The sequence below is a fragment of the Anabrus simplex genome, chromosome 6 (genome assembly GCF_040414725.1).
Source record: "Anabrus simplex isolate iqAnaSimp1 chromosome 6, ASM4041472v1, whole genome shotgun sequence".
Classification (NCBI taxonomy): Eukaryota; Metazoa; Arthropoda; class Insecta; order Orthoptera; family Tettigoniidae; genus Anabrus; species Anabrus simplex.
The window spans coordinates 335,216,531-335,239,945 of record NC_090270.1 but is presented as its reverse complement, the minus strand read 5'-3'; the positions used below and the strand labels follow the sequence as shown (position 1 = coordinate 335,239,945).

General features: G+C 42.5%; 2 protein-coding genes across 3 annotated transcripts in view; one reads left to right on the top strand and one right to left on the bottom strand.

The window, feature by feature from the left end:
- LOC136875792 (putative inorganic phosphate cotransporter) overlaps positions 1 to 23,415 on the top strand; it is a 280,776-nt gene that overhangs the window by 32,904 nt on the left and 224,457 nt on the right. The window contains exon 1 of one of the 2 annotated variants that reach the window (XM_067149393.2): positions 14,644 to 14,767. The exons of the other annotated variant lie outside the window; for it this stretch is intronic. The gene's annotated coding sequence lies outside the window, so the exon portion shown is untranslated. Of the gene's footprint in view, positions 1 to 14,643; positions 14,768 to 23,415 lie in introns of those variants that run through there. 2 annotated transcript variants of the gene reach the window in all.
- LOC136876016 (kinesin-like protein KIF19) overlaps positions 1 to 23,415 on the bottom strand; it is a 379,867-nt gene that overhangs the window by 257,631 nt on the left and 98,821 nt on the right. The window contains exon 5 of the mRNA XM_068228307.1: positions 14,562 to 14,765. Within this exon, the coding sequence (XP_068084408.1) occupies positions 14,562 to 14,765 (204 nt within the window). The remainder of the gene's footprint in view (positions 1 to 14,561; positions 14,766 to 23,415) is intronic.

Below are 23,415 nucleotides of genomic sequence, written 5' to 3'. Positions count from 1 at the left end.
TGTAACTGTAAAGTGTGCCTTGGGGAAGGCTAGACATTGTGATTTAGGGAGCAAGTGCTCTGGAATTAGGGGATTTCTGCCCCTCATTAAATGATACCTCTTCCTTTGTAAAATTGTAAAACTTGGGTCTTAAAGCCCAAAGAGTTAAGGTTGTGAATCTTGGATTTTTCCCTATCTTGTTTAATGATTGCTACTTGTACCTGTAAGATAGTCATAAAATATTGTTGAGTTGAAGTTCTGAAAATATAACCTTCAGTTTAAGTTTTAACTTCCATTTTTTACATTGTAGTTAGACTCATCCACCCCGGCACCTTCTTTCACCTCTGCATTCCATGGAAACCCAGGGACAACAACAACAACAACAATAATAATAATAATAATAATAATAATAATAATAATAATAATAATAATAATAATAATAATAATAATCCACGAACCTACTACGGTGTCGTAGCAGGCGGAGAGGTGATACTCCGATGTGGCGCGTCCCAGGTGGCGGATAGGGGGTTCCTCACCGGCTTGCCGGTGGACTTGAGCGAAATAAAATAGCTCTCGCGGACCAAATACACAACATCAAGAAATCCACTAGTGTCTGTTCTGGTATCCAGCGACTAGTGGTCTGCATCTGTTCACCTAGTTAGTGCGGCAGTGAAATATGGCTTGATCTCAACAATCAAGTCTGTGTAATTACCGTGATCTTTATTAAAGATCACCACAACCAACTTCAACTTGAAGTAATCATGATGGAACAAAAGGAAAGAAATCAGCTACCCCAGGCCCCAGTCAACGAACTGGACTTTCCTGGTCATCGGATTCTGGCGGACCAGGAACATCATGAGAAGAAGAGTCGTAGCTTCTCAAAATCTCTTCTCAAACACTACATTGGCACTCTCAATGCAAACACTCTCTTCAAACTTGGAAAACTAAAACAATTTACAGACATGCTAGAAAAATTTCATATCAAAATACTCGCCATTCAAGAGACGAGCTTTATAGATGAAAACCATTTCGATACAGAAAATTACAGGATTTACAAAGGCAAACCTGCTGTCAGAAGAGGCAAACCATTATTGTTTGGTACAGGATTTGCAGTACACAAATCAGTCGTGGATAACATCATAGACTTCAATTCCATATCAGAACGTATCTCCACACTCTCCTTCAAATCAGGTAATAAAGCAAATACAACTATCAATGCACATGCACCTACAAATGACCATAACAGAAAGAACCCACAAGAAATTGAAGACTTCTGGGAAGACATGGAAGAAGTAACCAACAACGTACCAGAAAGACATGTGAAAATTTTAATGGGTGACTTCAATGCGCAATTAGGTAAAGGGAGAAAATACAGACAAATAACAGGCCCGTACTCGGCACACATTCGCACAAACAAAAATGGGGAACACCTCATAAAATATTGTCAAAATTTTAACCTCAAAATTATGTCAACGCAATTTTAAAAGCCAAGACGAAAACTTACAACATGGAAAGCACCTAACACAGTGTGGGGAGAATTCCAGATTGATCATGTGGCCACAAGAAAAATATGCGGGAAATTTTAAATGTCAGAATGCGTAAAGGATTCTTCGAGTCTGATCATTATTTGCTACAAGTTAAGATTAGGCCAATCCCAAGACAGAAAAAAGACAGCGCAAAACAAAATAGTCAAACCTGATCCGGATTACTTGAAGATAAACAGGGAAAAAATCGTTGAAGAAATTCATAGGCATTCAACAGACACTTGGACAGATCTTGCGAAGACAGTTCAGAAGATAATGCGCTGGGGACAACCTCCTAGAAAACGAAAACATAGATGGTGGAATGTAAGTTGTGATCAAGCCATTGATAGAAGAAAACAAGCATGGGAGAAGTTCAGCAGTAACAGAACATCAGAAACATGGAAGGAATTTCACTTAGTTCAGAAACAATCATCGAAGGAAATCAGAAGAGAAAAACGAGCATACGACAATAACAGGCTAAAAGAAATTGAGGAAGATTTCAAGAGAAATAACATAAGAATTTTTTACAGAACTTTCAAAGAAAATATTAAAGGATATCAACCTCCTAGCCTCTGCTTCCGAAGAACAGATGGATTCCTGGAAACAAACACGAAAGAAAACTGTAAAATTCTCAAGCATTACTTTGATAAACTTAATTGCAAAAAACCCACAGAAAAACTAACATTCCAAAAATCTACATCCAACCCCGATTCTAATCCACCCACAATAGAAGAGATAGAGGAAATCATAAAAAAATGAAAAAATAATAGAGCAGCAGGAGAGGATGGTATTATCTCCGAGATCTGGAAGCTCCAAGATGAAAACATCACCAAAAAAATCCATAAGATTATCACAGATATGTAGGTCACGGAGAAAGTGCCAGAGGATGGAAATGTGCATTAATTCATCCATTACATAAAAAGGGTGATAAGTCAGATCCAAATAATTACAGAGGTATTTCGCTAGTACCAGTTGCGTACAAAATTTTCTCTAAGGTGCTATTAAATTAAACAGGCTAGAACCACAAACAGATCCACAAATAGGTGAATACCAGGCAGGCTTCAGAAAAGGGAGATCATGCATCGAACAGATCTGGAACTTGAGAACAGTTTTGAAAGTCAGACAAACAAGAAACACTGTAGTTACCTTTGTGGACTTTAAAAAAGCGTACGACTCCATAGACAGACAGACGCTCTTTGACGTACTGGAGGAATATGGCATTGACAGAAAAACCAGAGCACTTATACAACAGACACTTACAGACACCACCTCCAAGATCAAGTTCATGGGAGAAATTTCGGAACCCTTCCAGATACACACAGGTGTCCGACAAGGAGACGGGCTCTCACCTATCTTGTTCAACATGGTGTTGGACAAAATTATCAATCAGTGGGAGGAACAAGTTAAAGGAATACAGCTGGGAAGAACACGTGAAACAAAAACAATAATAAAATGTCTGGGATTTGCAGATGACATAGCCACACTTAGCAATAATACACAGGAGGCAAAGGAAGCACTGGAACGCTTGCATGAAATAGCATGAATCTTACGAGAAGACCCAATACATGGAACGACAGAACAACAATGTGCACACCATGCATACTGTATATGGATCCGTAAAAAGAGTAGAAAAATTTATATATTTAGGGGAATACATACAAATAGGAGGATAAAACAAGGCGTCTAACATAGAACGAACGGAAAATCTCCAGAAAGCATACACACTCACATGGTCACATTATAATAATAAGAAAAGCATACCAAGACAGGCCAAACTTAGACACTACAAAACAGTCGTATTACCAGAAGCATTGTATGCGTCAGAAATGACCACAATTGGAGCATCAGGCATCATAGAGACAGAAAACAAAGAACGTAAAATTCTCAGAAAAATATTTGGACCAATACAGAGAGATGGCATATGGATGAAACGACCTACTGAAGAGCTGTACCAGCACGCTGACAGACTCACAGAGATGATGAAGAAACGCAGACTAACTTTCTATGGGCACATACAGAGAATGGAAAGCAACAGACTTACAAAGAAAATCTTTGATGTAGTAAACAGTTCAAGCAAGAAAACAAATTGGTATCATGAAATAGAGGAAGACTTAAGGCAGGTGGGGATCAACAGGCAAATGATAGGAGACAGAAACGAATTCAGAAACAAAATTAGGAATACAAAATTTATAGTAAATAATAATAAGAAGAAGACAGGAACATTGTGGACAGAACAAAGGAAACAGGAGCACAGCCAAAGGATGAAGAGATTTTGGGAAGAGAAGAGGAAGAAGAGAAAGAAGTGAAAATTGTGTCATCATAAGATATTCGAGTTCAAACACTGTCCATAAGACCAAAAATGATATGAATAATAATAATAATAATAATAATAATAATAATAATAATAATAATAATAATAATGAGGAATTTTTAGGAAACGCATCTCCAGGGAGATCAAGAGTAGGACAACCCGCTTGTCTTCTTAATGTTATCTGAGGCAGAGTGTATGCCATTTCAAATCCTTAATCCAATCTTAAATTCGTGACTAGGCTGGGCCTCTTGGTAGACATTATGTTTGCCCATAGAGCACGGGGTGGATTGAAATTTCACTGCACACTTGAATGTACCATTAATTTATTATACTTAATCATTTCATAGAGATACAGCACTATATATGTAAATTTTACCCGTTCCGCCTGCTAACAAGAGGTGAATAACTGCCGAGAATAAATCGATTACGATGCATAATTCATCATGAAGACATGTGTCGGCAAGAATAACAAGCTCAGTGTAAAACATTCTGAAAGGGCTTTGTGTTATACAGAACGAGCTCTTGTGGTGATTTGGTACGAATCGTCGAACAAACAGAGAGGCAATCAGTTTACTCTTACAAATATAAACGAGTCTTGTAATTGTTACAGCAACATGATTATAACATCAGAGTGTGCTGCATTAATACTTGACAACCACGTTATAATATATTTCTAATTCACTTTGGAGGTTACGGATGGAGAGGAGATATGGCGAATCTAGTGACGATTCAGTTTAGATATTCTTCGTCGGTAAAGGAACAGTGATCTCGAAGTGTCCAGAGCAAAGGTTTGAAACTGTTTAATAATAATACTGTTATTGGTTTTACGAATTTCGTCCCTCAGGAGTTCTTTTACGTGCCAGTAAATCTGTCGACACGAGGCTGACGTATTTGATCACCTTCAAATACTATCGGACTGAGCCAAGATCGAAGCTGCCAAGTTGGGGTCAGAAGGCCAGCGCCTTGAAACTGTTTCTAAGCCTTGGACCCCAGTTTTAATTTTGACTAGCTCTCACAACTCTCTTCGACAGACGAGCCATATAGGTGGTCAGAGGGTGGAGAAATCAAATGAAAAGCGCTTGTGATCTACCAATGCAAAGTTCGAGTGGTGATATGAGCTGGCCATGGCCAGCGGGGAAAACTACTCCGTTCATTGTGAAAACTCTCTATCGCTATCAATGTCTCCATAACACTACCCGGTTTGGGACAGACAGACAGACAGACAGACAGACAGACAGACAGACAGACAGACAGACAGACAGACAGACAGACAGACAGACAGACAGACAGACAGACAGACAGACAGACAGACAGACAGACATGACGGAAATGTAAAAATGTATATTTTTCTTATTCTGGTCATGACCAATATTGAAACATTGTGTTCAAAACACAGAGAAACTCTTACTTTTTATATATGTAGACAGATACCGTATTTTTCAACACTTCTTCTTGTTCGTACATTTTGACTTCGAACTACAGTGTCACAGGATATCTCATGCGCAGGATGGGTAGACTCTGGAATATAATTTTCTGTTTTAATCTGCAGTAACTTCACTCATGTTAGGAAGAAGCGAGTGAGGGGATTTATGATATACTTATCTGCCAGCCCCGTGGTAGCCCCTCTCCGTACCTTTTCGAAGGGGCTAGTGAGTCAGACGACCGGGGATCTCCCAGCCGGCCTGGAGGGCGCGGCCGGCCTTTCAGTGTATTGTTCTCGTCGGCTGGTTTACCAGTGAGTTTCTGGGAGGTGCAGCGAGAATGTTTCGTCTCTAGCCACATGGCGAATATTCTGGTAAACATCAACCGAACTTATAAAGGAGGCTAGCCGCGAACAGTCAGCCTATGTTGGAGTCGGAGTTCGACTTAGTGTGCTGGGGTTCGGTGGCTTGGCTGAGGGCAACAGAGTTGTATGCTGTCAACGGAGCCTGAACGAGAAGTGGTAGTTGCGTCGGAGTGACGAGTGAGTAGCTGAACTGAATACGGCTGTTGGCTGCCGTCATTGTCCCATTGGAGCGAAGGTAGCACGCGTACGGGCGGAGTACTGTGTGTGTGTGTGTTTGTGAATGTGTGCTTCTGTGGACTGAGGATCGTCGTGGATCCATTGATTGGAGCACCTATCTTGAGCGTAATTGGAAAGTGTTGATGGTCGTTGTTGTGAGGAGTACTGTCCTGTTGTTTAGTTGTTCACTGTGTGTGACTGCTGAATTTCTCTGGAGTCGAATCAAGGAACACTCATCGTTTCTCCCGTATCCCCGTGTTCAAAACTAGCCGTCGGCACTCACGGTGTGGAGTGACTGGACAGGTGAGCGCAGGTGACAGGCCCGTCAATCAGGATTATAGCCTGCTTCAGGTAAAGACTGACCAGATGGAGTCCTGCTGTAAGAAACTTGTAAATAGGCAGCAATTAGTGAGTGCAGTTAGTCATGATTGAATAGATGATAATAATGTTATTGGCTTTACGTCCCACTAACTACATTTTCGGTTTCTGGCGACGCCGAGAAGCCGAAATTTAGTCCCGCAGGAATTCTTTTACGTGCCAGTAAATCTACCGACACTAGGCTGACGTATTTGAGCACCTTCAAATATCACCGGACTGAGCCAGGATCGGACCTGCCATGTTGGGAACAGAAGGCCAGCGTCTCAACAGTCAGAGCCACTCAGCCCGGTACGATTGAATAGAATTGTGTATGTGTGTGTATTTATTGGGTCAACCTGAAATGAATTATAGTAATAAAACAGTGTTTTATTCGTAACAATATTATTGGTTTTACGTCCCAGTTATTATCTCAGTCGCTTGTACTCTTATGCCATATTTGTTTGGACATTAAATCTCCTATTTTGCTCGTATATGCCAACTCCGATATGTGTTTATTATAAGAATTGCGCCCATTAACGGCACCGTTTAAGGGGACATAGACGTGAGAGGGATGGAAGTGGGTCCATCGGTGGAATTAAGATCACGAACCTTCGCTTTGCCAACGACACTGCTCCAATTGAACACATTGAAAGATGATAGCGCTGAATATGGTTTATATTTCAACCCCAGGAAAACCAAGATCATAAGTGTTGATCGCGAAACCCTGAATCGGCTAAATATCAATAGGATTAGCAGCGATCAGGTGGAGACTTAAATCGCATATGTGGGAACAATACCGAGCAGTGATGGTATGTATGAGCCTAAGATACGTAGACACATAGGACTGGGCTCATTGTCATGATACAGCTGACCAAAACATACCTAAACATTTCGATAACCAGTGCAACAAAAGTCAATTCTGTGAACACCCTGGTGTTCCCTGTAAAGTCCTATACATCAGAGACATGGACTTTACGGACCACAAGCCACCACCGCGTCCAGGCATTTGCGGTGTGGCGCTGATGACATATGATTAGAATTTCGTGCACAGTACACGCAACTAATGCATCTGTCCTCGCGGGTGTTCGAACGCAACGAAGACTGTCTAACCTGTGGGAATGTCGCTTGTAGCCTCCACATGGAGGAGCTGGTGGTCCAGGGCGAAGTCGTAGACACCCTGCTCAACATCAACCAGGAGCTGTACGTGCCAACGTACCATAATCATAACAGTGTAGCCATCACACGTCTGTAGAGACGTTCGGAATACGACACACGAGTAGTAAGCTTCCCTCAGTCCATAAATTTACAATGTATACTTAGGTATACATTCCTACAACAAAAGTGTTTTAAATGGCTGTTTGAATATGGTGGTACTGCTGCTATTATCTTTCACACCTCGGCTAACATATTCGGAACTGATATATTTTTTAAATTTTTAGGTAAATTTTTATCAGGGACCATAATCCAACTCAGTAAACTTCTTTAACTGCCTAAAAGCTACTAGCAGGACTTGAAGAAAGTACATTCTTCCCTAAAACATAAGTAGGTACCACCAATTCTTTCAAGGTAAAAGTAGTTTTTTTGAGAGTTAATTTAAATTGCGTAAATACGTTTTGGATACACTTGCAAGTGCCTGTTGTCGGTACTATTGGTACTGCCTTGTAAGATAATTGAATATTCACAGCCTGTTTTCGGTTTCAACGCGGTCAGGAATGGAAAGAATGAAGCCCCAACTAGCGGCGAGGACAGCAATTGTGCCGGCTGCCGAAGCCTGTCGCAATCCTCTGGGGTAATGATTAATGACTGACAGGTGAAATGAAATGATATTGGAGAGTGTTGCTGGAATGAAAGATGACAGGGAAAACCTGAGTACCGGGGGAAAATCCCGTCTCTCCTCGGCTTTGTCCAGCACAAATCTCACATTGAGTGACCAGAGTTTGAACCACGAAACCTAGCCGTGAGTGGCCGGCGTGTTGCCGTCTGAGCCACGGAGACTTCTGCAAAATAATTTTTAGTCATAAAGTAATATCTTTCGTGAATGATGTACCTAAAATTGTGGCAGAAGTTTGATTTGGTTTTTGTGAGTGGTTTAGCGTCGCACTAATACTTTAAAGGATTTCGGCGATGTAAGGATACGCTAGGTCTAGAGTGGGGAAAGTAGCGACCATGGCCTTAATTAAGGTATAGTTCCAGCATTGCCTTGGTATGAAAATGGGAAACCCCGGAAAACCATCTTTAAGGCTGTCACCAATGGAGTTCGATCCTTTTTCTCTCCAATGCAACCTCACAGCTTCGTGAGTCAATTTACTCAGGCGCGATGTAATGCAAAACAGCAATTCAGTAATTGCAACGGGTAGAATTCTACGTTCTTACAGGTTCGGTAGGTGCAACGATCAGCACTCTTCAGTTTATTATCGCTAGGACAGCGAATGTGATTAATCAAGTGCATTACTTTTGTGACTCGGGTATGGAAGTGGAGACCTCAATTGGGAGAACATAATATTCAACTGTCAGCATCCCAGACACCGTCGCTGCTATGTGGAAATGTTGAGGGGAGAAATACTGGCCCGAAGCACATGTATCACTTCGAACGAAAATGTGTTGATATACGAGGGCACGTCAATAAGTCCGGATCTTTCCTCATCCTTCACGCTCGTGCGATACCTTTTGAACTGTTCAATCCACTGGTAAATACTTCGCTGTGGAAAAACTTTGTCCCTATATTTTGCTGAAAGTCTTCTATGAATTTTTGCAACTGGTACACCGTCAGATAACAAAAAAAAGTATTACGGAACGCTGGGGCAAATATTCGTTTATAGGAAGGGGAGTTAGGGATTTGAACAACTTACCAAGGGAGATGTTCAGTAGATATCCGATTTCTTTGAAATCTTTTAAGAAAAGGTTAGGAAAACAACAGATAGAGAATCTGCCACCTGGGCATCCGTCCTGAATGCAGATCAGTATTGATTGATTGATTGATTGATTGATTGATTGATTGATTGATTGATTGATTGATTGATTGATTGATTGAAGGTGGCCAGTTGAAGAAATGGGTACCCTTGGCAGCTTTAGCTCATTCTTACTGATGCTGTCTATATATCATTAATCTTACAATTAATTTTGTTAAGTTGACCGACACGACAAGTGCCTCCTATTGAATAGATACCGAAACTGATCTGGGTTTAGAGCTCGGTCGGCAGTTGCAGCCTATAAGTGGCCACTGCTGGTCCTTGGTCCGATAGCTCTGCACTCCGACCGGCCAATCGAGCAGAGGTGGAGTGGCCGCACCTTTGCCATGGCTCTACACCTCTGCATTCGGGACACGGAGAGGGGCTGGTCCCCGCCGCATCGACTGTCCTGAGAATGGTTTGTCGTGGTTTTCCATTCTCCTGCACTAAGGCGAATGCCAGGACAGTTCCTAGTATAGGCCACGGCCGCCAACCCCCTCACCTTCTCCGCACATCTCCCTGGAGTGAAAGACGGTGTTACCGTCTAGGAGGTCTTCAGGGACGGAATGAAAGCTTTTGGTAGTAGTGGGTTTACCATTGCTATATCTCACAAGTAGGTACAGTGCATAATGTAAACATATTTGGAGTATCGTGACAATATATGATATTGTAATAAGCAATTGCGTGCTGAAAATCTTCTATGTTTTTTCGTAACTGGTTTGTTTTGTTCTCAGAATGACAAACATCTCATAACAGGCATTGTAGTTACACAGGTTATTACGTACAATTCATCTACAGAATAAGTACCAAGGGCTACTGACTTCGTTATCTAGCTCTTAGAGTTATGAAATAACGGCTAAGATCACATTACCTATACCACTTATCAACACATTAATGTTCCAGAGAGAGTAACTCAGTGGCAATAAGACGCTGCTCGTTAAGTGACTCATATGCTGTGCACAGCGTAGTTCTGAATCACGTTCCTTTCCGCCTTATTCTAAATCAATATTATTTATTGACCATCAGTACACTTGGCAGTTCTCACCATTAGGCCAAGAAACTCAGTTTAATACACTATAATTTCCAAATACACTGGAGTCCTTCGACCAGTATTTTTCATTTTTAAATGTACAATATTTCATGTGTCAGAACGAAGGACTTAATGGCTCAGAATTACTAGTAAAGTACTTCATAGAAATAGGATGTTCCTTTACTTGCGACTCTGATTTAAAGTAGACCGTGCACGAGTAAAAAAAAAGAAAAAAAAAAAGAAATGTCGTATGGCTTTTAGTACCGAGAGTGTCCGAGGACAAGTTCGGCTCGCTAGGTGCAGGTCTCTTCACTTGACTCCCGTAGGCGACCTGCGCGTCATGATGAGGATGAAATGACGATGAAGACGACACATACACACAGGTCCTGTGCCAGCGAAATTAACCTATGATGGTTAAAATTACCGACGCTGGCGGGAATTGAAACCGGGTCTCCTGTGACCAAAGGCCAGCGCGCTAACCATTTAGCCACGGAGCCGGACCACACTGCCAAATATAACCGATTACATGCTCTCCTAATAACGTATGTCTACAGCGTCTCATATAAACTAAGACGGAACGCGCGGTGTTTGTACTATGCGCTACGGCAGCTACCTCAGCCGAACTTAAGCGTGTATACAATCTCATATGGGATCATACCTTATACAAAGATGCTGGAAGTGTCGTCCTTCCTGGGTTATACACGCACTGTATCTGGTAACCACATTCTGGCTGATGCGAGTGAGTTCTGACACAATCATGTTTCCGATTTCATTCGTAAAGTTTTCTGTCAGTTCCTCCAGTGTGTGAGGGTTCACTAGGCTAGATGGCGACAGTCCCAATGACAGTACATCATTATCTAAATGAGCGACGCGTAACCACATACCACCATCACTTTGGTTATTTTTATTATTGGTCTGAAAGGAACGTCTAATTCGCAGACAATATGTGTGGCAACAAGCACAAACTTCCACCCAAAACATCTACAACTTTAAGAACCTAAAAAATTAAAAAACTTGAAATTAAACACACAACAATAATTGGAAAAGTATAAAACTTCGTAAAATTTCAATCAATGTCACAATGAAAATGAAAATTCACAACCTGTTTCCAGTCATTCGACTGGGTCAGGAATGGAATGAATGAAGCCCCCATCTAGCGGCAAGTATAGGAAATATGCCGGTTGCGGAAGCCAGTCGCACTCCTCTGGGGCAATGATAAATGACTGATTGTTGAGCGGTTTATTCGGTGACCGTTTGTAGCCTCCTTAGCTCAGACGGCAGCGCGTCGGCCTCTCACCGCTGGGTTCCATGGTTCAAATCCCGGTCACTCCATATGAGATTTGTGCTAGACAAAGCGGAGGTGAGAAAGGTTTTTCTCCGGGTACTCCGGTTTTCCCCGTCATCTTTCATTCCAGCAACACATTCCACTATCATTTCATTGCATCTGTCAGTCATTAATCATTGCCCTAGAGGAGTGCGACAGGCTTCGGCAGCTGGCACATTTCCTATCGTAGCCGCTAGATGGGGCTTCATTCATTCCATACCTGTCCCGGTCATTGATTGGAAAACAGGTTGTAGGTTTTCATTTTCATTCGGTCACCGTTCAAGATTTGCACCAATGTGATCCAGCTGTTCCTCTGTTAAAACTATTCATGTGCGCGCATGTTTTTTTTATTGAACACTGAGCCACGAGTTTCAAATTCAGTTCCAATTAAGTCGCGTGAATCTGTGCTCGTGAAGGCGGCACTTCACCAGGAAATTGCTGAACAAATGCATCTCGTACCCGCCAAGCCGACTTGTACTTAAATTAACTTTTACATACGAAAATACGGTGTTGCAATGATGGCTGTCTCACCATGTTAACAGCTGAGACTCAGACTGGCGACTGATGCTTGCAAGGTCAAGAACAATCCCACGCGCCTTCAGTACTGCAGCTTATGTATCGCAAAGTGGAAACGCCGCTTGGGCGGTCTTAGTTCATACGGGAAACCCTGTATATACTGCATACCTCATTTACGAAAATGGAGCGAGTTGGTCGTGCGGTTAGGACGCCCAGCTCTGAACTTGCATTCGGGAGATAGTGGACTTGAAACCCCACTGTCGGCACCCCTGAAAATGGTTTTCGGTGGTATACTGTTTTCAAACCAGACAAATACTGGGGTTGTACGTTAATTAAGGCCACGGCCGCTTCCTTCTCACTCCTAACCCTCTCCTATCCCATCGTCGCCATAAGGCCTATCTGTGTTCGCGCGACGTAAAGCAAATTTTAAAAAGAAGGTAAATGTTTTATTGGTGTTTTTTCTATCTCCTTGCCTGAATGGTCAGCGTAGTGGCCTTCAGTTCAAAGAACCTCGGGTTCGATTCCCGGACCGAGGATTTTCGACGGCTCTGATTAATAGCTACAGCTCGGGAGCAGGCTACTTTGTCTGAATTTTCATTTTCCTTTTGTTGGCAGGTTCGATCCTGACTCAGGCCGGTGGTATTTGAAGGTGCTCAAATACGTCAGCTCTATGTCGGTAGATTTAGGGATACACAAAAGAAATCCTGCGGTACAAAATTCCGGCACCTCGCCGTCTTTGAAGGTCGTAAATATAATAGTTTTTACGCAAACACAATAACATTGTTATTATTATTATTATTATTATTAGTAGTAGTAGTAGTAGTAGTATTAGAGCCTCCGTGGCTCATGCAGCAGCGCGCCGGCCTCTCACCGCTGGGTTCCGTGGTTCAAATCCCGGTCACTCTATGTGAAATTTGTGCTGGACAAAGGGGAGACGGAACAGGTTTTTCTCGGGGTAGTCCGGTTTTCTCTGTCATCTTTCATTCTAGCAACACTTTCCAATATCATTTGATTGCATCTGTCAGTCATTAATCATTGCCCCAGAGGAGTGCGACAGGCTTCGGTAGAAAGCACAATTCCTATTCTCACCGCTAGTTGGGGGCTTCATTCTTTCCCTTTCTAACCCACCCGAATGACTCGAGACAAGCTGTGAATATTCATTATTATTATTATTATTATTATTATTATTATTATTATTATTATTATTATTATTGTTATTATTATATCTTCCTTTACATATAAGACATCACTACTAATCACCACAGAAGAGCGAATTTTTTACAAGTAGTTTAACGTCGCACTAAAACATCGGAAGATTTTCGGTGTTGCAAGGATTGGAGAGGACTAGAATTCAGAAAGTAGCGGCCGTGGCCTTAATTAAGGTACAGCCCCTGCATTTTCCTGATGTGAAAAGGGAATACCACGGAAACCCATTTTCAGTGTGGCCGATGGTGAGATTCGAACCCACACTCTCCTAAATGCGAGTTCACAGCTACACGACCCTAACCGCTTAGCCAACTCGCTCGGTAAACACGCAATCATGAATACAAGGCTCCACATTAAGTTAGCATCGGTCGTAAAACAGAGCTCAATCCAGATGTAGGGTCGATACGAAATAACTGAGAAATGGTCAAGAAGAAACATAATAAAAATAAGAATGAGAATCTCTTAATGATGTTCTACTCGTAATTCACCGAGTGTTCATTTCTCAAAAGCTACACCCATCACGTTACAGAAATGTACCATATTAGCACAATTCAAGCAAGTCGAACGCCAACCATTTGGTCCCGGTGTCAGTATGTTGATGTGTAGGTAAGGGAGGCATGCAGAACTAGCCAAATCGTGGAAATTCCTGTTAATTTCATGGATTGTCACGTGTGCATATAATCGACGAGAAGGAGAGAATCAACCAAAATTCACGAATATATTACTCTATTACAATAGAATCCTCCACGACTCCCTTGGCACTCAATATGGAATTATCAGAGACCTTACTGGTACTTGAAATCCATTAACCAAATGAGGTCTAATAATAGTAGCCTCTGAAGTCACCTGTACCTAACCAACCGTATTGCTAATAATAACAATAATAATAGTAATAAATTAGAATAATAATAATAATAATAATTGTTCAGCGTCCGTTCAAGCTGTTCGATATCTTAACAGCCCGTTAGTGTCTTGGCCTGTCAGGTGGCCTGCAGATACTGGAGTGCCACATGATCACAGTGATGAAATCGTCAGCCATTTGCTTGGTTTCAGTGACTGGGTCCACTGTCTCTCGTGTCAGTTGGCCTCACGAGGTTGAAAAACCCCCATTCCTGTCCTCAGTCAGGAATTGAAATTCCTGCACTGATCGGGAATAGAACCCGAGGTCTCGACGTTCGAGGCAGCCACGCTAAGCCAACACCACGTCGTACTAGACACCCTCAAGTGCCAGTGAGCTCAGCTAAGATCGAACCTGTTATCATACGAGCGGATGGTCAACAACGATGGTTGATTGTGCTACAGATATGAGTGATATTATTTCGACAAAGACATTTCCTGAGCTGGTGGTGGAGACTAGCGACTCACCACGAAGTGTTCCGGGTGCGGCGATTCTCGGACGTGTTGGAAGAGGTCGTTGAGCGCTCGGACCATGATGCCGGGCTGCTGTGGAGACCCCACCATGGTGTGAGTTTTACCAGAACCAGTAGCGCCGTAAGCGAACACAGTGGCGTTGTACCCCACCAGGACGTCCTGAACCAGACTGCGCGTCGTGTGCTCGTAAACCTCTTCCTGTAAGTACAGCAACAATTCCTCTTTTAAAAAGAAACAACTTTATTAATTCAGCATTGTTCTTCAGCAGTTAATCAGTCTAGAGAGCGGATTTTTGAACAGTAATAGATTAGATTTCAACGAGTAGAAAGCGTACAACGCTCCTGTTTAAAGAGTTGCATAAACATTAGGGACCAGAACTTTGAAATCTCTAATATCGTATTTATGCAATTTTTCCTACTAAACTTACGTGCTGGGCAGATGATGCCCTCCAGTCTTTGAAATCTGATCTATTACTGCATGGAAATCCGCTCAAATCACCGACTTTTTAAAAATAATCGACAAACGAAATGACAATTAGTGTGTGCTCTATTAAGCCTAAATGCCCTACATTAATCTTATATTTTCTTGTATTTTACCCGATGTTATTTTGGTCAGCAGTTGATGTGGATTTGGTTCAGTTTCACGGACAGCTACCCTTCCTGACGACAACCCTATGTGGAGGGATATACAGGCTGTATAATAATTAATAGCGCAAATTGAAACACCTCTAAGTACACGATACTAGAAGCACAAAAGTCTTAGTAAACATTGGTCCGCAAACGAATCTTTTGCGAGATAATTAAGAATTTGTGATTACCTACCACCAGTGACTTGATTGTGTGAAAACGTGATCCTAGTTAGAAAAAGGTACCAATACAACATTAACAAAAGTTATTAGATACTTTGCAGTTGTGTTTAATGAACAAGAAACCAGTGCATGAGTCATCACATCAGCGACATTTCTCAAAGGAGGGAATTACCTTCGGTTTCTGCGTCTTCATATTCCAGGATTGCCTGCATCTGGGTACAAGGACGACAGTTTGAACACTTCCTTTAACCACGAGTAAATACACTGTACACTCATTGTAACAAGTAACTGTTACACACTAAGTAAGACAGTTTTCTTGTTCATAAAAACAACTGAATTTCCACCAAAGTATATAATAACTTTTTTAAATGTTGTATTTGTACCTTTTTGGAACTAGGATGGCGTTTACACACAATCAAGTCAATGGTGGAAGGTAACCACAAATTCTACATTATCTTACAAACGGCTCGTTTGCGGACCCATGTTTACTAAGACTTTTTTGCTTCTAGTATTGTGTGTTTACAGCTGTTCCACTTAGCAGCACCATTAATTGCAATACACCCTATATTTAATACTGGGTGTTTCTGTGGTCGTTGCTAGTGTGTGTTTGAATATGAAGAAAAATGCATTAAGACGACCAAAAACACCCAGTCTCCGAGCCTGAGCAATTAACTACACGCAGTAAAAATCCCTCATGCAGCTGGGAACCGAACCGTTGGCTCTTTCAGCCGAAAGCCAGTACGCTGAACATTCAATCAAGGAGATGGACAAAACATTCCTCATTTCAATCTTATAAAATTTATCAATTTTTTGTTAGTCTAAATTTCTTCTTTTTTACTTTCCTTCACCGGGAGAGTTGGCCGTGCGGTCAGAGGCGCGCAGCTGTGAGCTTGCATCCGGGAGATAGTGGGTTCGAACCCCACTGTCGGCAGCCTTGAAGATGGTTTTCCGTGGTTTCCCGTTTTCACACCAGGCAAATGCTGGAGCTGTACCTTAATTAAGGCCACGACCACTTCCTTCCCATTCCTAAGCCTTTCCTATCCCATAGTCGCCAAAAGAGCTATCTGTGTCGATGAGACGTAAAACAAATAGAAAAAAATTACTTTCCTTCATCGATTACTGTATTCTCGTGCATGAATTTTGTCTGTACATCATTTTTCTTCTTCTACTTGTTATTATTATTATTATTATTAATAATAATAAATGCAAGCTACAAGCAAGCTTGCAGTTTTACGAAACTGTTGAACTGGTGATCCTAGCCACGGGCTCTCCACTTTTACGTGGAATCCGAACTACAGAGACATATATTTTCATTTCAAAAATCCCAGATGTATTTGTCGGGATTCGAACCACGGCCGCCTTTTTGAGAAGCTAGTAACGATCCTACTCGGCTATTTAACCCTCATATTTCTCGCCTCCATGGCTAAAGGGTTAGCGTGCTGGCCTTTGGTCACAGGGGTCGCAGGTTCGATTCCCGGCAGGGTCGAAATTGTTAACTATCATTGGTTAATTACGCTGGTATGGGACTGGTTGTATGTGTCGTCTTCATCATCATTTCATCTTCATCATGACGCGAAGGTCGTCTACGGGAGTCAAATCAAAAACCTGCAACTGGCGGGCCGAACATGTCCTCGGACATTACCGGCACTAAAAGCCATACGCCATTTAAACTTACCCTCATATTATTATTATTAATATTATTATTATTATCATCATCTTGGCAATCGGTAGGCTCCGTGGCTCAGAAGGAAGCGCGTCGGCATCTCACCGCTGGGTTCCGTGGTTCAAATCCAGGTCACTCCATGTGAGATTGGTGCTGGACAAAGCGGAGGCGGGACAGGATTTTCTCCGTGTACTCCGGTTTTCCCTGTCATCTTTCATTTCAGAAATACTCTCCACTATCATTTAATTTCATCTATCGGTCATTAATTATTGCCCCAGAGGAATGCGACAGTCTTCGGCACCGGAACAATTCATATCCTCGCCGCAAGATGGGGCTTCCTTCATTGCATCCCTGACCCGGTTATTGACTGGAAAACAGGTTGTAGGTTTTCATATTGTGGGAGTCATTGATGTAGGACCGTTCGTTTTCGGGCGTTGGGTTGCAAGACGCCCTTGTTCGAGTACTTGCGACAAATGGTAACTGACATGGTGATGTGATGTCCAGGTGGTCCTGTGACTTTAGCTCCCTGGGTTTCGTGGAAAAGAATTTTGAAGTTGGAATTTACATTGAAGCTGAATTTTAATTTGGGCTGCAGAGAGTGTAAAAGGACGTTTCTTGTTTTTGTGTAGGGTGAGTCGTATGATTCCACGCGGTTGCAGATTGTGAAGTTGAAGTCTTAGAGTAGTTACTATGGCACAGTTCAGACGTATTCGTATGCAGTGACCAAACACGCTAATGTTTTAAAACATAGGATAATTTTTGAAATTTTGCACACCGCGTAATTCCTGTCCTAATAGTCCTAAGTCTATTACAATATTACTGTCAATCCTCAGAAGAGGCCCCTACAATCAGGTAACAAATTGACTGTCGTCGTTAACTGAAGTCTTTTCTGCCACCTTCTGCCATCAAGCACTTTCTCTAGACGGCGTTACTGTTCGCATTGTACAAAATCTAACCGATCAACGGTGGGTAAAGCGGTTAGTTGTTTTTAAGGACAATGTTGTCCCTAGCTGTGCTTTCTTATCTTTTGTTTTTCCTTCTTCTTTTTTTAAAATTGAATTTTCCTCGTGTTGGTAAATTTATGGCGGGACGAAATTGCGGCATCTCAGCGTCTCCGAAAACCGGAAAAGTAGTTAGTGGGACTTAAATCCATAATAATAATAATAATAATAATAATAATAATAATAATAATAATAATAATAATAATAATAATAATAATAACGAGCTCAATTCCTAGTACTGTAGAATATCGTTTGGTATTTTTTTAAATTTAGTCCGCCTCTGTGGTGTAGTGGTTAGCGTGATTAGCTGCCACCCCCGGAGGCCCGGGTTCGATTCCCGGCTCTGCCACCAAATTTGAAAAGTGGTACGAGGGCTGGAACGGGGTCCACTCAGCCTCGGGAGGTCAACTGAGTAGAGGTGGGTTCGATTCCCACCTCAGCCATCCTGGAAGTGGTTTTCCGTGGTTTCCCACTTCTCCTCCAGGCGAATGCCAGGATGGTACCTAACTTAAGGCCACGGCCGCTTCCTTCCCTCTTCCTTGCCTATCCCTTCCAATCTTCCCATCCCTCCACAAGGACCCTGTTCAGCATAGCAGGTGAGGCCGCCTGGGTGAGGTACTGGTCATACTCCCCAGTTGTATCCACGACCAAGAGTCTGAAGCTCCAGGACACTGCCCTTGAGGCGGTAGAGGTGGGATCCCTCGCTCAGTCCGAGGGAAAAACCGAACTTGAAGGGTAAACAGATGATGATGATGATGATGATTTTTTTTAATTTATATTTTTATGTTTACGAACTTAGTGCACTAGACGCTGAAGGCGGTCTTAAATACGTAAAGAGTCGAGAATCGTACTCGAGCTGACTGGGCAGGTTGTTACTCCAGATATCGAGATGCTAAGCCACGTTGCATGAGTGATCAGGAATTCAAAACCAAGCAGTTACCATGAGTGTTGGTTTTCCTTTCATCGGATGTCTCATTTACCCTAGAACGTACATTATCTCAATACCTGGCCCCAAATAAATTAAAGTTATTTACATTTTGCCACAGCCCCATACAATAGAAGTTATCACTCTACATACAATCATGTGGAGGAGTTGACCGAAGATGTTCCATAACTCAATAACAAGCCACTGCGTATCATTACAAAGGTGACGAGCTGGCAGGTAGATACCTTGTTAGCTCAAGGTTAGAGTTTGTTGTTTGTAACACTTGAGATACACGTGTAATGTGCCCAAAGCACATACGAATGTGTGTGCAAGTGTCTTAAATTTCAGTTCAAATGTTTCGAACAAAAGAAACCTTTACGCACTTTTCTAAAATTTTGGATTATGGAAGCGTGTTTAGGTACATATTTTTGAGAAAGTTATTTCATGGAGTGCCACCAAATTTCATGATTCATACTACCATGTACAGGTGCTTTCACTGGACCACTTTTGTAAATTTCATTAATGGAAAATTATTTCTTTCTTTCCTCCTTTCTTAATCTGTTTACCCTCCAGGGTTGGTTTTTCTCTAGGACTCTGCAAGGGGTCTTACCTCTACCACCTCAAGGGCAGTGTCGTGGAGCGTGAGACATTTGATATAAAAAATAACAATGCTATTTGCTTTACGTCCCTCTGACTACTTTTACGGTTTTCCGAGACGCCGAGGTGCTGGAATTTAGTCCCGCAGAAGTTCTTTTACTTTCCAGTAAGTCTACCGACACGAGGCTGACGTATTTGAGCACCTGCAAACAGCACCGGACTGAACCAGGATCGAACCTGCCAAGTTGGAGTCAGAAGACCAGCGCCTTAACCGTCAGAACCACTCAGTCCGGAGTGAGACATTTGGTTGGGGATACAGTTGGGTAGGAGGACCAGTACCTCACCCAGGTTGGCCTCACCTGCTATGGTGAACAGGGACTTGTGCAGGATGGGACGATTGGGAGGGATGGACAAGGAACGGGGAAGGAAGCGGCCATGGCCTAAAGTTAGGTACCATCCCGGCATTTTCCTGTAGGAGAAGTGGGAAACCACGAAAAACGACTTTGAGGATTGCTGAGGTGGGAATCGAACCTCCTCTACTCAGTTGACCTCCCGAGGCTGAGCGGATCTTTGTCCAGTCCTCGGACCACTTTTCAAAATTTCGTGGTATAGCCAGGAATCGAACCCGCGCCTCCGGGGGTAGGAGCTATCACACTAACCGCTACACCACAGAGGTGGACACATCACCTTATACCAGGGCCTCTCAAACGCCCAAAATCTCACGCGTGCAAATCGAGGCGCAAGAGCTCCGTGCACTGCGCATCGTTCCCGCTCGGGTCGACTCGGACCAACGCTTCGTCACTGGGCTACTCGGCTAAGCTCGCCTAAGCTCGGCTCTACTCGGCGCAACTCAGCTCGGATTTGGAGCGCTACGTAGCAAGTGTGGTAGAGGGAGACAGGGGGAGCGAGCGAGACAGGCGTGAGGAAAGAGAGAGTAAGCGCTATTGCTCCAAATCGAGGAGTGGGGGGTCTGCACTCTGAGAGGCCCTGCCTTATACGATACAAAATCGCTGCCGTACATAGCTAAAAATGGGTCAACAAATGTCGAGTTATCCTTGTGGGACTATCTAGCCTCCGTGGCTCAAGCGGCAGCGCACCGGCCTCTAACCGCTTGGTTCCGTGGTTCTAATCCCGGTCATTCCATGTGAGATGTGTACTGGACAAAGCTCCGGTTTTCCCTGTCATCTTTCATTCCAGCAACACTCTGCACTATCATTTGGTTTTCATCTGTCATTCATTGCTCCAGAGGAGTGCAACAGGCACAATTCCTCTCCTCGCCGCTAGATGGGGGCTTCATTCATTCCGTTCCTGACCCGGCCGAATGTCTGGAAACAGGATGTGGATTTTCATTTTTCCTTTTCTTTGTGACACCTAATATACACTGTTCAAATACTCAGTCCTAGTTTTACGTCATCCATGCTAGAACCGGGAACTGAACCCTGGGGGCTCCCACAGTTGATTGACGACTCTCTGTGCTAACTCAAGTTGACACTGACCGAGGAAGAAGGCATACCTCAAGAATATTGGATTCCAATAGAAAGGACCTGCCAGCTATGAGGTCACAGCTCATTTGATAAGGGAAGGCTATTGTGCGCGTGTTTTGGTGAACGGCGAGATAAGTGCATAACACATGACTCATTTCGCTTGCTGAGTAACATACTGGTTATATCAGAAGAGGAAGAAGTTCCTTCACTTATAGATAGGTCATGTACCGTACCCAATTGTACCCAACTCACACTTCATGATAGGAATAGGAAGTTGTACCATTCGAAGAATCAAGGTGTGATTTCTTCTTCTTCTTCTTCTTAGTCAGTTTACCCTCCAGGGTTGGTTTTTTCCTCGGACTCAGCGAGGGATCCCACATCTACCGCCTCAAGGGCAGTGTCCTGGAGCGCCAGACATTGGGTCGGGGGATACAACTGGGGAGGGTGACCAGTACCTCGCCCAGGCGGCCTCACCTGCTATGCCTGGTCATTCTCTCCAGTTTCATCCCCGACCCAATGTTTCACGCTCTAGGGTGGCTTTTGAGGCGGTTGATGTTGGATCCCTCGCTGAGTCCGAGGGAAAAACCAACCCTGGAGGGTAAACCGATTAAGAAAGAAAGAAAGAAAGAAAGAAAGAAAGATTTGTTCTTATATTTCATTTTTTGTTCTAACCGCTGTTTTTAACTTTTTTAAATTTAAAGTGGTTTAGAATTTAATATCTGTGAATGTATTGAAATATTTATGGCACAGAAGAAAGAACCTGATAGGATTTTGAATGAAACCCCTAATGGTAATAAATGGAACTTGAGATGACGCAATGTCACGTGCTACTAGCATTCTCCGGTTCAAAGCTGAACGTCTGTTTAGTACCTGCCCAACAGCTTTAAGAACATGTCCAGCCAGCCCTTCTGAAGGTATGTTACATCATAAAACAACAATTCTTAAGGTCCAGCTTAGTTTTTTACACTCTGTCATTCGAGTGCCTTTTGTATGTAGCACTTTACTTCATCTTGACTGCATTTTACCTTGATGACACACGTATTTAGTTTAACATGTTTTAAATAATTTTTAATAACTGATGATGGACCGCAGTGTCTGAAAACTGGCACTGAACTAAATCTGTTTGTACTGAGAGGACTACTTAATAATAATAATAATAATAATAATAATAATAATAATAATAATAATAATAATAATAATAATAATAATAATAATAATAATAATAATCAGTGCTTTTTTCTCGGAGAAAAGGTGTCTGTTCACACCATGTAGGTGCCTATTAGAGCAACTTCCACACTTCTAACATCCACTCCGAAATTTCTGCTTCTTCAGTCTTCCTTTCTTTGCTCGTTGCCTAAAAGCAACAACTTACTTTTACCGTTTTTAACGATGTTCGTACTGATTTAACTTAATCACCGGGCGAGTTGGCCGTGCGGTTAGGGGCGCGCAGCTGTGAGCTTGCACCCGGGAGATAGTGGATTCGAACCCCACTGTCGGCAGCTCTGAATATGGTTTTCCGTGGTTTCCCATTTTCATACCAGGCAAATGCTGGGGCTGTACATTAATTAAGGCCAAGGCCGCTTCCTTCCCACTCCTAGCACTTTCCTATCCCGTCGTTGCCGTAAGATCTATCTGTGTCAGTGCGACGTTAAGCCAATTGTAAAAAAATATCATCATCATCATCATCATCTACTAAAGGCAATGCCTTGTCGCTGTAGCCACATCTGACGATCTTCTGCTAGCCTCTTCATGTTGTTATATGAACCCTATGCCAGTTCATCGTCGGAGTTCCTGATGTGTGACATCCTTGGTTGTCCCCTGGGTCTTCTTCCCAGTATTTTAACTAGGAGTAGATAAATTCGAAATTCACCCAAACACCCGCTTGTTGCAGAGTGGATATAGAACTGACAGTCTGGCATTGGAAACAATCGGAAAGAGAACACAACTTCCTGTTTCCGACTGCGTCGCCAACCTATGAAGCCTACGAAGCATTCAAGCATGGTACCAACTTTCAAGAATAAAACTGAAAATTCAATTTGTGAACACAGTACCACCTGCTGGAATATTTATAATAAATTGCACTGTCAATAAATCGCAGTTCTTTTAAAAATAACTTTGGAAAAGAAGGTGCCGGTGATGCGTACCAGCAGATAATAATAATAATAATAATAATGATAATAATAATAATAATAATAATAATAATAATAATAATAATAATAATAATAATAATAATAATAATAATAATAATCTTTATTTTGTGGAAGGAGTCTCCGTGGCTCAGGTGGCCTCTCACCGCTGGGTTCCGTGGTTCTAATCCCGGTCACTCAATGTGAGATTTGTGCTAGAGAAAGCGGAGGCGGGACAGGTTTT